This window comes from Heterodontus francisci, chromosome 3 (genome assembly GCF_036365525.1).
Source record: "Heterodontus francisci isolate sHetFra1 chromosome 3, sHetFra1.hap1, whole genome shotgun sequence".
Lineage (NCBI taxonomy): Eukaryota > Metazoa > Chordata > Chondrichthyes > Heterodontiformes > Heterodontidae > Heterodontus > Heterodontus francisci.
Genome location: NC_090373.1, coordinates 21,554,078 through 21,571,103, shown reverse-complemented (window position 1 = coordinate 21,571,103; position 17,026 = coordinate 21,554,078). Strand labels below are relative to the sequence as shown.

The following is a 17,026-nucleotide window of genomic DNA, read 5'->3' as shown; positions in this document are numbered from 1 at the left end:
AAGCTCAAAAATCCCTCCCTAAACCTTGCCGTCTCTCTGTCCTTTAGGCCTTATCCTTAAATCCTACCTCTGACCAACATACGTATTCGGAGCAAAAGTAGGCCATTCGGCCCCTCGAGCCTGCTCCGCCATGCAGTAAGGTCATGGCTGATCTGTTTGTGTTTCGAATTCCACACTCCAATCTATCCCAATAACCCTTGATTCCCTTGCCTAACAAGAATCTATTTACCTCTGCTTTAAAAATATTCAATGACCCTGCCTCCACCACCTTCTGAGGCAGAGTTCCAAAGTTGGATAACCCTCAGAGATAAAAAAAAAAATCTCATCTCTGTCCTAAAAGGGCGACCCCTAATTTTAAAACTGTGCCCCCCTAGTTCCGGACTCACCCACAAGAGGAAACATCTTCGCCATATCCACCTTGTCAAGACTGTTCAGGATTTCAATATTTTGCTCTCCTATCCCAATATCTCCTTGTGTTCCTAAGTGTCAAATTTTGTTTGTTAATTCTCCTGTGAAGAGCCTTGGGACGTTTTACTATATTAAAGGTGCAATATAAATGCAAGTTGTTAGAAAATTGTAGTTGATCTGCCACTTTCTGATCATAGAGCCTTAAGCAGTAAATTGGATTGAGTGCTTCGTGAACCAGTGATGAGTGACTGTCATTTACTTAAATGCCCGGGTGCAGCACTTTGTAAGGTGACACTTGTTCATTTGGTTCTCGGTGTGTCCAGAGGTAGTTGCAGTGCCTCATTTCTATGCAGTGGGACCGTACGATGGGTTGGTAGCTTATTGCGAGTTTTGCATCTTTGAATGATTAATCAGTTTCATAGAATATAACATTGCAGCACAGAAGGAGGCTATTCGGCCATCAAGTCTGTGCCGACTCTTTGTCGAAGAGGAATCCAGTTAGCCCCACTCCCCAGTTCTTTCCCCATTTCATGTGTAAGTGGTTGTTGTCAGGAGCATTCCCCTATTTCAAATGGGATCAAGGCACAGGTTTAGTGTCTTGAATCTGGAACAAGTGTCCAATTCTTTCATTAGGATCCAGATTTCCTCCACATCTCCACCCAACAAAATCTAAGTTTTAAACATTATTCAGACATCATTTGCCCATCATTGGACAAAACCTGTAATTTCCTTCTAGATTCGGGCTGTGTCTGGAGATAGTCCTAGGCTGAGCTACTGGTGGTTAGAGGCTATCACTAATAGTGGGGAGGCAATATTAGGTGGTGATCAAAATACACTGGCTGAAGTGTTTTTGTTCCCATAGCATATCAGTACCAGCAGGTTAAGTCTAGTGAAAACACTGCGGTGTACGAGTACCTTTTAAGGGCCATTCAAACTGAACGAGATGTTGTCTCCTGTATTATATAGGATGTTGTCTCCTAGCTGCAGCATTCCATCTCTGCTGTAGGGTCTGAATCTAGGTCAAATTTATCATAAAGTCTTTTCTCAGACAGTGTTTGGGTTCTACATGAAATTCTTTGACAAAGGTGACAGTTGTGGTTTAGTGGGTAGTGCTCTCACCTGATTTTGTAGGAAAATCAAAAACTTTCCAAAATCTATTGTAAATTAGAGCTAAAGCTGCTGTAATAATTTAAATATAGCTGGAATTTCTTTTTCTCTTCTAGTTCTCAAGAGTGTAGAAACTATTGGCGTTAGCTGCATCAAGGCTTCGGAACCCTATAACAAGAAACTGGAACATGAACTTCGAAAGCTGAAGTTTCCCTACAGAGTAAGCTTTGACATTTTGTGTTAATTATATTTCTAAAAAATCAGTACAGTTGTCTCCAGAATTTCACCCCTGGCTTTATTTGTCGTGTTTTAGACTTCTGATATAAAATCACAATATTATTGCCTTGGAAGAGACCATTGTGCCAGTATTAGCTCTCAAAGAACTGTCCAATCAGTCCCACCCTCCTGCCCTATCTCCATAGCTACGTAATTTTTTTTAGCTATTCACTTTCCTTATTAATGAGATACAGTAATAATCACCTATATTTATTTAGTGACTTTAACAAAATAAAACATCCTATGGTGCTTCACAGGAATATTTTCAAACAAAATTTAACACTGAGTCACGTGAGGTGTTAGGATAGGTGACCAAAAACATAGATATGAAACAACCAGTGGAAATAGTTATCATGACTCAGTAACTGGTTCAGTTTGAGTTGGGGCAAATGGCTGATTGAGTATTTCCTCTTTAAATCCGGGTTACAGAATGATCAGATCGTAATGCGAAGCCCCTTGTTACGACCAGGTGAGAAAGGTGTCGAGGGGTCTTTTCAGCCTTCACCTGGTCTTATTGTAACAGAGTTTGATTTTTGAATACAGTGTTTTGAGCTCCCCCCCCCCCCTTGATGAATCCTTGTTCACTGCTTTCCAATTATATGGCAAAAAAATGAGCGTACCAGGTTTTCTTAGATTTGAAGAAAAGTGAAATTTATTTAAACTTAAACTTTAATTCGGTTAACGCCTAAGGATGTACGACGCGCTCACGCTAGCACACACACGCGATACACACATGCAAATAGGGACAAAAAAGAGCAGAAGAAAAATAAAGTAGAGAGGTTTGAGGCAATCAGAAGAGTTTCTTGTTTACTGTGCTTTGAGCTCATTGTAGTCCGTTTGTGAGTCGCCTTGCATTTCGTTGGAGCCCAGTATTTTTCTTAAACCTTGTTCACTGTTGGCGACTTTTCTCTCTTGGAATTCATGTGTCTTCATTGGATCTTCAGTTCCGTGAAAAAGAGATGAGAGCAGACAGGAGAGAGGTCTTTTCAGTCCAGGAACAAAGAACTTTGAGTTTCTTTCTCTCAGCATGTTCAAATTCAAAAAAAACTCCGTCAGTTAGTCTTGTGACTAAACTGGTCTGACCACTTCTACTGTGCATTGGGGAAGAAAGGACTGGGTCCCTTGTTCTAACACTGTTTGCTAGCATGTAAATATCTTTCCAGTTAGGGACTTGGCAATTCCTTGTGATAGGCCCTCTTTTCTTGCCAGACACAATTTTAAGTTTTAATGTTAATGTGCCTCAGTCTTCACAGGTGGGGGCCTGCATGACACCCTGAAGCCTAAGAACATTGGTGCCAACTGGTTTATGCTCCATGCGAGGCTCCTCTCACTCCTCCTCTTCTAACTCTATCAATATAACCTTCTATTCCTGTCTCTCTCATATGGTTATCTAGCTTTCCCTTAAATGCTTTTACATTATTCACCTCAATTACTCAGTGTGGTAGCAATTTCCACATTCGCACCACTCTCCGGGGAAAGAGGTTTCTCCTGAATTTCGTATTGGATTTATTTGTGACTTTCTTATATTTATGGTCCCTAGGTGTGGACAGTCCCACAAGTGGAAGAATAGGCTGGAATTTTATGCCACTCCCCCCAAACGAGCAGGCTGGTGGCGGGGCGTAAAATTGAGTGGGGGGCTGGGGGGGGCCTTTCCCGACCCACTCCCACCTTGTTGCAAGTATACGTGGGGCAGAGGCAAGAAATGGCCAGCCCGCCCCAGGCCAATCAAGGCCCTTAAGTGGCCTATTAACTGGCACTTAAGGCCCTCCTGCCGCTGCCACAGGTATTTTATCCTTGGCTGGCGGGCAACTATGGCCTCAAAAACCCCGCCTGGTGAAACCAGGTGTCCGCCTTGCGGGCTGGTGGGGGGCCGTACTGATCGGGCATGAAGCCCCAATCGCCCCCGATGCACAACACTTCCCCTCCCCCCCCCTTTAACTGACCCCCCTTGCCTCACTGGGGCCCGACCGATTGTCCCTGGCAAGGCCCTAAAAAAACCTACATCAGTTCTGGGGCCGTCCTTCCTCTATCGTCCAATGACTGACTGGGTGTAGTCCCAACAGTTGCCACCGCTCCCGGTGGCACTGCTAGGACTAAGAGCTGCTGGCCCGCAGGTCCATCAGGTGGGACCTCCTGCCTCAAGGAGGTTGAAGTCCTGCCCAAGACCAATTAGAGGCCCGGGGAGCGGAAAATCCCTGTCTGGCTCACGACCAGCTTTGTGGACAGGGCCTCCCGCCCAATAAAAAAATTCCGGCCATATTCTGTGTCTACCATATCAAACTCCTTCACAATTTTAAAGACCTCTATTTGGTCATCCATCAGCCGCCTTTTCTAGAGAAAAAAGCTGTAGCCCAATCAATCTTTCCTGGTAACTTCAATCCTTTTATAATGCTTGTAAATCTTTTTTGCACCTTCTCCAGTACCTCTACACCTTTCAGAATCACCTGGTGTAGAGTAATCTGCCCCCATAAGTTTAAAAAAATGTTTTCAAAATTGGTGTAATAACCAGAACTTACTTCTGATCACGAAGAGGAATCCTGTGTCTGACATCAGCACAAACTCTACAATCAGCTGGCAACCCCGAGGGATGGTGAACACTCAGTTTAGTTTTAATTACTTCACACACAGGTTGGAATAGGTTGCTAGTGGAGGAAGATAATGTTGGCAAATTTAAAGTCATAGAGTCAGAGTTATACAGCAAAAAAACAGGCCCTTCGGCCCATCGTATCCGTGCTGGCCATCAAGCACCTATCTATTCTAATCCCATTTTCCAGCACTTGGCCCGTAGCCTTATATGCTATGGCGTTTCAAGTGCTCATCTAAATACTACTTAAATGTTGAGGGTTCCTGCCTTTACCACCCTTTCATGCACTGTGTTCCAGATTCCAACCACCCTCTGGGTGAGAAAATATTTCCTCAAATCCCTTCTAAACCTCCTGTGCCTTACCTTAAATCTGTGCCCCCAGTTATTGATGCCTCCGCTAAGGGAAAAAGTTTCTTCCTATCAACCCTATCAATGCCCCTCATAATTTTGTATACCTCAATCAGGTCCCTCTCAGCCTTCTCTGCTCCGAGGAAAATAACCCTAGTTTATCCAGTCTCTCTTCATAGCGGAAATGCTCCAGCCCAGGCAACATCCTGGTGAATCTCCTCTGCACCCTTTCCAGGGCAATTACATCCTCCCTATAGTGTGGTGACCAGAACTGTACACAGTCCTCCAGCTGTGGCCTAACTAGTGTTTTGTACAGCTTCATCATAACCTCCCTGCTCTTGTGTTCTATGCCTCAGCTAATAAATGCAAGTATCCCATATGCCTTCCTAACCACCTTATCTACCTATGCTGCTGCCTTCAGTAATCTATGGACAAGTGCACCAAGGTCCCTCTGACAATCTGTACTTCCTAGGGTCCTACCATCCATTGTATATTCCCTTGCCATGTTAGTCCTCCCAAAATGCATCACCTTACACTTCTCAGGATTAAATTTCATTTACCACTGCTCTGTCCATCTTCCCAGCCCATCTATATGGGGCGGCGCAGTGGTTAGCACCGCAGCCTCAGCTCCAGCGTCCTGGATTCAATTCTGGGTACTGCCTGTGTGGAGTTTGCAAGTTCTCCCTGTGTCTGCGTGGGTTTCCTCCGGGTGCTCCGGTTTCCTCCCACATGCTAAAGACTTGCAGGTTGATAGGTTAATTGGCCATTATAAATTGCCCCTAGTATAGGTAGGTGGTAGGGAAATATAGGGACAGGTGGGGATGTGGTAGGAATAGGGGATTAGTGTAGGATTAGTATAAATGGGTGGTTGATGGTCGGCACAGACTCGTTGGGCCGAAGGGCCTGTTTCAGTGCTGTATCTCTAAACTAAAACTATATCGTCCTGTAATCCTCACTATTTACGACGTCAATTTTCATGTCATCTGTGAACTTACTGATCATGCTTCCTATATTCATGTCTAAATCACTAATGTACACTACAAACAGCAAGGGTCCCAGCACCGATCCCTGCGGTACACCACTGGTCACAGGCTTCCACTCGCAAAAACAACCCTCGACCATCACCCTCTGCCTCCTGCCACTAAGCCAATTTTGGATCCAATTTGCCAAATTGCCCTGGATCCCACGGGCTGTTACCTTGTTAACTAATCTCCCATGCGGGACCTTATCAAAAGCCTTACTGAAGTCCATGTAGATTACATCAACTGCTTCACTCTCATGTACACATCTAGTCACCTCCTCGGAAAATTCAATCAAATTTGTTAGATTTGTTAAATTTGTAATTTAAGAAGTAACAGGATAGGCATTTGTATAGGAAAGGACTGAGGGGTATGAGAAATAAGAGCAAGTGTGCGGTACATTTTGAACTTTGAGCCTGGCAAGTTAGATTGCAATAGACTGTGCAGGTTCTGTTTGTACTTGTGTCCCTGGCTAATTCTGTTTCTCCCCCAGTCGAGTGGAGGGAGGTAACACTGTTCTGGCTGCAGTCGGTTTCTGCAGCACAGAAAGGAGATTGAACCAAAACCAGGCCCTCCTTGGTATCTACTGTTCAGTGCCTCACTCCAGTCGCAAATTTACCAGTTCAGCAATTGTGTAGTTCATACAATTGTACAGCATAGAAGGAGGCCAGTTGGCTCATCATGCCTTTGACGGCTCTTTGAAAGAGCTATCCAGTTAGTCCCCTGCTCTTTCCTCAAAGCCCTGCAACAGTTTCTATTTGCAGTATTTATCCAATTCCCTTTTGAAAGTTATTATTGAATCTGATTCCACCAGCCTTTCAGGAAGCGCATTCCAGATCATAAGCTGCTGTGTTTAAAAAAAAAAGTAAAAAATTCCTCATTCCTTCCCCCATCCCTGCTCTGGTTCCTTAGCCAGTTATGTTAAATCTGGTTCCCAACATTCCTACCAATGGAAACAGTTTCTCCTTATTCACTTCAAAAATTACAAAGGGGTTTTGTTTTTTTTAACACCTCTAATAAATCTCCATAATTATATAGTCCCCCTAATTGACCCAACTTAGGAACATTATTTTATTTGTCCTGTAAATCCGCCCATGCTTTCTAGCTGTTCTCGTTGTTTTGTGATCTTTGTGTAATGACACTGTTTTACTTTGTGACAGCCTAGCTTTTAAAGGTCCTTTTCTCCTGCTTCCCTCCCAGGTTTCAAGTGAAGAGAAGCTAGATGATTATGAAATAAGGAGGAAAGATCACATCTCTCATTTCATACTGCGCCTTGCTTACTGCCAGTCGTAAGTATGGCACACATTTTCAAATAAAATCTGTAAAACCAGTTTGAAGTTTTTTGAAACCATGTGATGCTTTTAGTGTTCGCAAAATAGTGAAGCCTTTGCACTTCCACTTTTAAGCTCTGAATATTTAATATTCAGTACACAGGAATAGAAATCTTCTCGATAGTCTATTGTGATAATAAATTTACAAGAAAGAAAACTGTAAAGCAAAAATTAAATTCAAACTTTTGTGGCTTGTTGGTTTAAACAAATGGACTGTAAATAAACACCAGAGGGTGCTATGGGATCACATTGTAAGAATGCGTACTTTTGAATGTGCTTGTACAGTTTGTCGCTGGCTTTTGAGCCTATGTGCTTTTGGCGAGTTTAAATTTAAATCAGGTCATCCATTGGACATGTGCAGCTTGCAGAGAGCATTGAATATGATTGAAAAAAAGAAGTTTCTCCTTAAATATATATTATATGTTGTGAAATGTGCTTGGTTAAGGGCAGACTTCAAATTTTGTTTTATAATGATTCTGTGAAACACCTTGTGAGCTTTTACTATGTTGAAGGCACTTTATAAATACCAGTTGTTGCTGCGGGAGGTTGGAAGCCAAACAATGCAAGGTCACTCGTGTATGTTGCTCCATTCCATTGCACAGCATGTCAACGCTTCAACACACTGCATCACCCTGCTCGCTTTGGAATACTGAAATGCTGACTTTCTCTCAAATGGTGCAAGATTCACTGCCTTCTCCCCACATTTAAACCTCCCCTCTTCGTGATTGCTTCCTTGGGAGTCTCCTCCATCGAAGTGAGGAGCCTGTAGAGTCTTGCTTGTGTGAAGTTGGTACCGTGTGGTGAACCGTCGAGCAGCTGCTGTGCTTTTTGAATGTGATGCAAACTGCGTGCCTTTTGAGCCCCAATAGGCAGTGGGTCAAAATGCGTTTATTTTGCAGTGTGGAACTTGAATGGGCTGAATGGCTGCCTCCTGTGCTATAACAATTCAGCGATTGTTGGTGCTTCCCAGTCGACAGGAGTGAAACCTAACAGAAACTCAGCTTGAGAATTGCAGGGGTGTTCTTTGCTATCACTTAATATGTTTTCCTCCAGTAGCCACTAAAACCCAAGCATTGTTTTCCTATTTACTATTTTCTGGAAGGGATGGTTGGTGATTAAGATGTCCTAATCTTCTATGTAGGAGTGATTACTTGAAACCTAAACCTCTGATTGTGATCGTATACTTGCAATAATCCTATTTTTTCCTGCCCTGTACCTTGCCTCCTCAGGGAAGAGCTGAGGCGATGGTTTATCCAGCAGGAGTTGGACATATTCCGTTTCCGATTCAATGAGCTGCAGGACAAACAGCAAGAATTTCTTGAGCATAATGAATTGAAGTATCAAGCTGTGAGTAGACTATCTGCCTCATGTATGTGCATGTGCTGTTACTCTCAAAATTCAACTGTTTTGCTTTTCTAATGATAGTAAGGGGAAGCTGCATGGAGCTGCGATGTATTTAAACCAGATGGTTCTCATAATTCCACCGCATAGTACTGCTTGGGATTACATAGGATATACAGCCCAGAAACAGGCCATTCAGCCCAAACAGTTTATGCTCCAGTCGAACCTCCCCCCCCCGGTCTTAACTTATCTAACGCTATCAGAATTTCTACATTTCTGCATCTGTTATTTCGTTGGAATGAGGATGTTTTTTGTTCAACTGGCTATTGTCAGCATCAGTGTTTCTCACAAAATTTCATTCCATCTCATCCCTTTTAAATGTTCTGATTTTTCCTGTATCCAGAAAATTGCTACAGTTTTTAAAAAATCTTGTTCCACCCTGCTCTTCCCAACACCACCACTGCCTTCACCCCCCGCCCCCCCCACCCCCCAAAAGCTTTATAGTGTGAGAGTGGAAGACATTCCAAAACAGAGCATGTCTAAATGGCTACTGACACAAGATGGGGGGGGTACCTGTTGGACCAATTCAAGAAGCCATTATTGGCTTGAAATGAATTTGGTGTTTCTTAAAGAAAAAGTCCAACTAGTAATGGCTATTTCTTGGAACTTTTTCCCAAAATAAAAATTGCCATAGCAGTTTTGATCTGATGCGTTTCATAAATCATTAAAAGTAGCAATAAAGCTATAAAAATGCAAATGAAGCACTGGGGTTAATTTACAGAGGAATAGAATTGAAAAGCAGAGAGGTTATGCTAAACTTAGATAGAACCTCGGTTAGACCACATGGAGTACTGTGCACAGTTCTGGTGTCCATATTATGGTTAAGGTATAGAGACTGCCTGCTGTCTTCACAGTCCAGAGTGTCTGCAGCCACGGCATGCGGTAAGTCCATTGAGGTGAAGAAGGAGCTGCGGGACCCGAGAGAAGTCCTGTGAAAAGGTGCCCCGAACACCCAAAACATCCACGAACGGCCCCCCCGGCCGCAACTTCAAAGCGCCCGCGGGAGATGGCTCGGAGAGCATCTGCAGCGCACTGTCGGCAATGCTGCATGCCTTTATTTAAACCACTGCAAAAAAAAAAAAACCCTTAGCAAATGTAATCACCTCTAAGTCTGCCAAATGATGCTTCACCTCCCGAAGGACGTGGATGAGCTTTCCGGACGTCGATGGTGGGCACTGAGGAAATGGCTTATTACCTACACCAGATTCCAACCCCCCTCCCCCCCCCTTTACCCCCCCCTCCCCCCCCTTTACCCCCCTTCCACCCCCCCCCACCCCCGTCCCCTTCCCTGCTCCACCCTCTCAGCTCACCCCCTCACAATCCCGTCCCAGCCCGCCCCCCCCTCGCACCATCTTCACCCCGCACCCCCTTCCCCTGCACCCCCCCCCACCCCCTCCCTCTACCCCTCCCCCTTGCATCCCCTCCTCCCACCGGCACCATCCTACACCTGTGTAGGGGCCCCAACAACCCCACTGCCTTGTGGGCGTCTCGGGAGAGACCAAGGCTAAGGGAGTAAACCCTAACAGAAAATTCGGAGCGGAACCCCGTAGGCGGTCATGTGTCACCTTTGGCATGTTTCCGGCAGTTCCTGCAGCCATACTGGTGCCAAACGTCGTGTCCTGCACTCCTTTGGACCCCACCAGAAAGGCCGAGAGGGGGGTTTTGACGACTGGGCAACTCTCAACCTCCATAAATTTGCCCAGGCATGCGCCATGGAGAGGTCACTCCATAGTTGCCTCACAGCGACTGAAACAACACGGAAGGCAGCAGTTACGGGTTATAAGTCCAGATAAATTGGCGTAGAAACTGGGCGCCACGGGTTGCCTTTGTCGGTGGGAGAGGTCATTGCACCTCACTGGACAGCTACCGCCCGCCTCAAACCGGGCAGCCCCCGGTCAATAAGGTTCTGTCCCGCCACAGTCTGCCTGCTTCAATGGGTGCTTGGAGCTCAGGGTCATTGCCCGAAAGGTGGACTGATACACCGCACCAAACAACATGAAAAAAGGAAAGAAGGTACCAGCCCTTCGCTTTGCAAGCTGGAACGTCAGAACTATGTGTCCTGGCCTGTCGGAAGACCTTACACAAATCAACGATTCTCGGAAGACCGCCATCATTAACAACGAGCTCAGTAGACTCAATGTGGACATTGCAGCACTTCAGGAGACTCGCCTCCCCGCGAGTGGCTCTCTAGCAGAGCAAGACTACACCTTCTTCTGGCAGGGCAGGGATCCTGAAGAACCAAGACAGCATGGAGTGGGCTTCGCCATCAGAAACTCCTTGCTCAGCATGATAGAGCCTCCCTCAAATGGCTCGGAACGCATACTGTCCATCCGACTGCTCACCACCTCTGGTCCAGTACACCTACTCAGCATCTATGCTCCAACACTCTGTTCCGCACCTGAAGCTAAAGACCAGTTCTATGAACAACTCCATAACATCATTAGCAGCACCCCCAACACCAAACACCTGTTCCTGCTGGGGGACTTTAATGCCAGGGTTGGGGCCGACCATGACTCATGGCCCTCCTGCCTTGGGCGCTATGGCGTTGGAAGGATGAATGAGAACGGGCAGAGACTGCTTGAGTTGTGTACCTATCATAACCTCTGCATCACCAACTCGTTCTTTCACACTAAACCCTGTCACCAGGTTTCATGGAGGCACCCAAGATCACGTCGTTGGCACCAGCTAGACCTCATTGTCACAAGGCGAGCCGCCTTAAACAGTGTTCAAATCACACGCAGCTTCCACAGTGCGGACTGCGACACCGACCACTCCCTGGTGTGCAGCAAGGTTAGACTCAGACCAAAGAAGTTGCATCATTCCAAGCAGAAGGGCCACCCGCGCATCAACACAAGCAGAATTTCTCACCCACAGCTGTTACAAAAATTTCTAAATTCACTTGTAACAGCCCTTCAAAACACTCCCACAGGGGATGCTGAGACCAAGTGGGCCCACATCAGAGACGCCATCTATGAGTCAGCTTTGACCACCTACGGCAAAAGTGCGAAGAGAAATGCAGACTGGTTTCAATCTCATAATGAAGAGCTGGAACCTGTCATAGCCGCTAAGCGCATTGCACTTTTGAACTACAAGAAAGCCCCCAGCGATTTAACATCCGCAGCACTTAAAGCAGCCAGAAGTACTGCACAAAGAACAGCTAGGCGTTGCGCAAACGACTACTGGCAACACCTATGCAGCCATATTCAGCTGGCCTCAGACACCGGAAACATCAGAGGAATGTATGATGGCATGAAGAGAGCTCTTGGGCCAACCATCAAGAAGATCACCCCCCTCAAATCTAAATCGGGGGACATAATCACTGACCAACGCAAACAGATGGACCGCTGGGTTGAGCACTACCTAGAACTGTACTCCAGGGAGAATGCTGTCACTGAGACTGCCCTCAATGCAGCCCAGCCTCTACCAGTCATGGATGAGCTGGACATACAGCCAACCAAATCGGAACTCAGTGATGCCATTGATTCCCTAGCCAGCGGAAAAGCCCCTGGGAAGGACAGCATTACCCCTGAAATAATCAAGAGTGCCAAGCCTGCTATACTCTCAGCACTACATGAACTGCTATGCCTGTGCTGGGACGAGGGAGCAGTACCCCAGGACATGCGCGATGCCAACATCATCACCCTCTGTAAAAACAAAGGTGACCGCGGTGACTGCAACAACTACCGTGGAATCTCCCTGCTCAGCATAGTGGGGAAAGTCTTTGCTCGAGTCGCTCTGAACAGGCTCCAGAAGCTGGCCGAGCGCGTCTACCCTGAGGCACAGTGTGGCTTTCGTGCAGAGAGATCGACTATTGACATGCTGTTCTCCCTTCGTCAGATACAGGAGAAATGCCGTGAACAACAGATGCCCCTCTACATTGCTTTCATTGATCTCACCAAAGCCTTTGACCTCGTCAGCAGACGTGGTCTCTTCAGACTACTAGAAAAGATCGGATGTCCACCAAAGCTACTAAGTATCATCACCTCATTCCATGACAATATGAAAGGCACAATTCAACATGGTGGCTCCTCATCAGAGCCCTTTCCTATCCTGAGTGGTGTGAAACAGGGCTGTGTTCTCGCACCCACACTTTTTGGGATTTTCTTCTCCCTGCTGCTTTCACATGCGTTCAAATCCTCTGAAGAAGGAATTTTCCTCCACACAAGATCAGGGGGCAGGTTGTTCAACCTTGCCCGTCTAAGAGCGAAGTCCAAAGTACGGAAAGTCCTCATCAGAGAACTCCTCTTTGCTGACGATGCTGCTTTAACATCTCACACTGAAGAATGCCTGCAGAGTCTCATCGACAGGTTTGCGTCTGCCTGCAATGAATTTGGCCTAACCATCAGCCTCAAGAAAACGAACATCATGGGGCAGGATGTCAGAAATGCTCCATCCATCAATATTGGCGACCACGCTCTGGAAGTGGTTCAAGAGTTCACCTACCTAGGCTCAACTATCACCAGTAACCTGTCTCTAGATGCAGAAATCAACAAGCGCATGGGTAAGGCTTCCACTGCTATGTTCAGACTGGCCAAGAGAGTGTGGGAAAATGGCGCACTGACACGGAACACAAAAGTCCGAGTGTATCAGGCCTGTGTCCTCAGTACCTTGCTCTACGGCAGCGAGGCCTGGACAACGTATGCCAGCCAAGAGCGACGTCTCAATTCATTCCATCTTCGCTGCCTTCGGAGAATACTTGGCATCAGGTGGCAGGACTATATCTCCAACACAGAAGTCCTTGAAGCGGCCAACATCCCCAGCTTATACACACTACTGAGTCAGCGGCGCTTGAGATGGCTTGGCCATGTGAGCCGCATGGAAGATGGCAGGATCCCCAAAGACACATTGTACAGCGAGCTCGCCACTGGTATCAGACCCACCGGCCGTCCATGTCTCCGTTATAAAGACGTCTGCAAACGCGACATGAAATCGTGTGACATTGATCACAAGTCGTGGGAGTCAGTTGCCAGCATTCGCCAGAGCTGGCGGGCAGCCATAAAGACAGGGCTAAATTGTGGCGAGTCGAAGAGACTTAGTAGTTGGCAGGAGAAAAGACAGAGGCGCAAGGGGAGAGCCAACTGTGCAACAGCCCCAACAAATAAATTTCTCTGCAGCACCTGTGGAAGAGCCTGTCACTCCAGAATTGGCCTTTATAGCCACTCCAGGCGCTGCTTCACAAACCACTGACCACCTCCAGGCGCGTATCCATTGTCTCTCGAGATAAGGAGGCCCAAAAGAAAAGAAAGAAAAGAATAGAGACTGTGCAGAAGTTGCAAAACCAGAGCTAAGAGGTTATTGTCTGTCAGGAAAAACTGAACAGGCTGGGGCTCTTTTCTCTAGAAAAGAGAAGGCTGAGCAGTGGCCTGATAGAGGTCTATAAAATGGTGAAGGTGTTGAACAGGGTAAACATAGAGAAGATGTTTCCATTTGTGGGAGAATCCAAAACTAGGCATTATAAGTATAAGACTATCACCAATATATCCAGTAGGGAATTCAGGAGTGGTGAGAATGTGCAACTTGCTACCACAAAGAGTGGTTGGGATGAAAGCGTAAATGCATTTAAGGGGGAGCTAGATAAACACATGAGAGGGAAAAGAATGGATGGATATGCTGATAGGGTGAGATGAAGGGGGTGGGAGGCGGCTTATGTGGAGCATAGACCAGTTGAGCCGAGTGGCCTATTTTGTGCTGTAAATTCAATGATCCGCACTCTGTGCTGATGTCCAGGTCTGTTGTGTTCTAGTGGGAATACCGACGAAAGGTTAACTCCTTCCCAGAGAAAAGAGGTGGGAATACTGAGGGCTGACTGCACACACTTTTTATTCATCTGTTCAAAAGCAATGCCCATGAAAGCTTGACCAGGTCCATCTCTGTCACTGGAAACGTGTGGCTTGCAGAGACTGGAGGGATTGGAGGCTGATTTAAAAAGAAAAATTGGCTTATTCAACCGAACCCAATGGTAGTGTTTATTTCTGACATTTTGACCTTGTGTTTAAAAAGGCTTTCTGGAACTAAATATTATCCTAAAGTCAAATCTGTTGTAACACCTCTAAATCACTTCACATTGATTCCTTTCTCTGCAATTGAAAGGACTCTCTCAAAAAATATGGATTCAGCGGAGAAACAGATTGCAGTTCAGATCTAGTTTTTAAGTTGGAACTTGTGGCTGTTGCTTTCTTGTTTGTACACCTTTTATTTCCAATCTGTTTCCTGTTGGGTCTGTGAGATAGGCGTGTCAGCTGTAGATAAACATGCTGGAATTCCTGCACCTGCATTCTCTCCAGTTGTTTTGGTTTTTTTTTGGAGAGAACTGCTGGCTGCTCAGTGTGGGTTTGCCCACTGAGGGATGGAACCTTCTACTTTCCATGCTCTGATCAAGCGCAGTGTCGACATGAGCTGAATTTGCAACCTTGTCACAGTGCCGACGTAACAATTGTGACAGCGCTTCAGAAGCCACTCACTGATTGCGGAGTGCTTTATGATGTCCTTTGGACATGTTGAGGTGTTATGAGTGATTTTATTTCTGAACTCCATTCTCAGAAGAACATCCCATGAGATATTTTAGCTTCCCACAGGAGTCATGCTTAGGTTCACTAAGAGTTCATATCATTGTGGCCAGTTGTGCACTCTGCACCCAATTGCAACTGGATTGAGATTTCAAGAGCAAGAACAACTTGCATTTATAGCATCTTTCATCACCTCAGGGTGCTCCAATGTACTTTATAGCCAATGAAGTACTTCTGAATTGTAGTTACTGTTGTAGTGTAGGAAATGGGCAGCCAATTTGCACACAGCAAGCTCTCGCAAACAGAAATCTGAAAATGACCAGATAATTTGTTTTTGTGTTGATTGAGGGATATATGTTGACCAGGACATAACATAAGAAATAGGAGCAGGAGTAGACCATTCAGCCCCTTGAGCCTGCTTCGCCATTCAATATGATCATGTATAATCTTCATCAACTCCATTTTCCTGCCTGCTCCCCATAATCCCTTGATTCTTTTAGAGACAAAAGATCTATCTACCTCAGCATTAAATATAGTCAACAATAGAGCATCCACAACCATTTGGGGTAGAGAATTCAAAAGATTCACAACCCTTTAAGTGAAGAACTGTCTCTCTGACTCTATCTCAATCCAAAATGATCAGCCGCTTATCCTGAGACTATGATTCCCAAGCCAGGGAAACAACCAGTCAAGCCCCTTCAGAATCTTGTATGTTTCAGTGAGATTGCGCCTCATTCTTAACTCCAGAGCGTGTAGACCCAGTTTACTCAGGCTCTCATCAAAGGACAACTCTCTCATCCCAGGAACTAATCTAGGCTGTACCACCTCCAGTGCAAGTATATCCTTTCTTAAATATGGAGACCGGAACTGCACAAAGTACTCCAGGTATAGTCCCGCTAAAGCCCCATGGAGTTGTAGCAAGACTTCCTTTATTCTTGTACTCCAGTCCCCTTGCAATAAAGGCCAACATGCCGTTTGTTGTACCTGTGTGCAAACTTTGTGTTCCTTGTACAAGTACACCCAAGTCCCTCTGAACATCACCAGTTTCTAGTTTCACGCCTTTTTCAAAATATTTTGCTTTTCCATTCTTGCGACCAAAGTGAATAACCTCATCCTTCTCCACGTTGTACTTCATTTGCCAAACCCAAACACTGGGAGAAGACTTTCTTCTGATAAATTTGAGCTAGATTTAGACCCTTTTAGAGATGGAATGCTGCAGCTAAGAGATAACAGCTTGTTCAGTGTGCATGGTCCTTAAAGGTACTTGTATGCCATAGTGTTTTCACTAGACTTAACCCGCTGGTACTGATCTGCTATGGGAACAAACACACTTAAGCCAGTGTATTTTTTTGTTATTTGATGATTTCCTAATATTGCCTCCCCACTACTAATGACAGACCTGTAACCAGCGGTAGCTCAACCTAGTACTCTCACCAGATACAGCCCGCATTTAGAAAGACAAAATCCATAATTTCCCATGATGGTCAAGTGATGTCTGAATAACGTTTAAAACTTTGTAGATTTTGTGTGGGATGTGGAGGAAATCTGGATCCTAATGAAGGAACTGGACACTGGCTCTCAACCTGTGCCTTGATCCCATTTGGAATATGGCAATACTCCCGACAACAGCTACTTGCACATGAAATGGGGAAAGAACTGAGGAGCGGGGCTGACTGGATTGCTCTTCTAAAGAGTCGGTGCAAACTTGATGGGCCAAATAGCAGCCTCCTGTGCTGTACTATGGGACAAGATGATCACAAACAGAAAAATAAAAGCAAAATACGACAGATGCTGGAAATCAAATAAAAACAGAAAGTGCTGGAAATACTCAGCAGTTAAGGCAGCATCTGTAGAGAGAAGCAGAGTTAATGTTTCAGGTCTATGACCTTTCACCAGAACTTTCTAATGAAAGGTCACAGACTTGAAACGTTAACTCTGCTTCTCTCTCTCCACAGATGCTGCCTGACCTGAGAGTTTCCAGCACTTTCTGTTTTGATCACAGACTTTGAGTAGCTTTGCCTTACTCTTATTATTTGAAGCTCAATT

The 17,026-nt window shown here is 45.5% G+C and overlaps 1 protein-coding gene across 1 annotated transcript in view; it reads left to right on the top strand.

Moving 5' to 3' along the window:
- Positions 1–773: 773 nt before the first annotated feature.
- The window catches only part of prim2 (DNA primase subunit 2), a 231,333-nt gene continuing 215,080 nt past the window's right edge, over positions 774–17,026 (top strand). Inside the window, exons 1-4 of the mRNA XM_068028345.1 lie at positions 774–777; positions 1,608–1,735; positions 6,943–7,031; positions 8,303–8,420. Coding sequence (XP_067884446.1) covers positions 774–777; positions 1,608–1,735; positions 6,943–7,031; positions 8,303–8,420 — 339 coding nt within the window. The remainder of the gene's footprint in view (positions 778–1,607; positions 1,736–6,942; positions 7,032–8,302; positions 8,421–17,026) is intronic.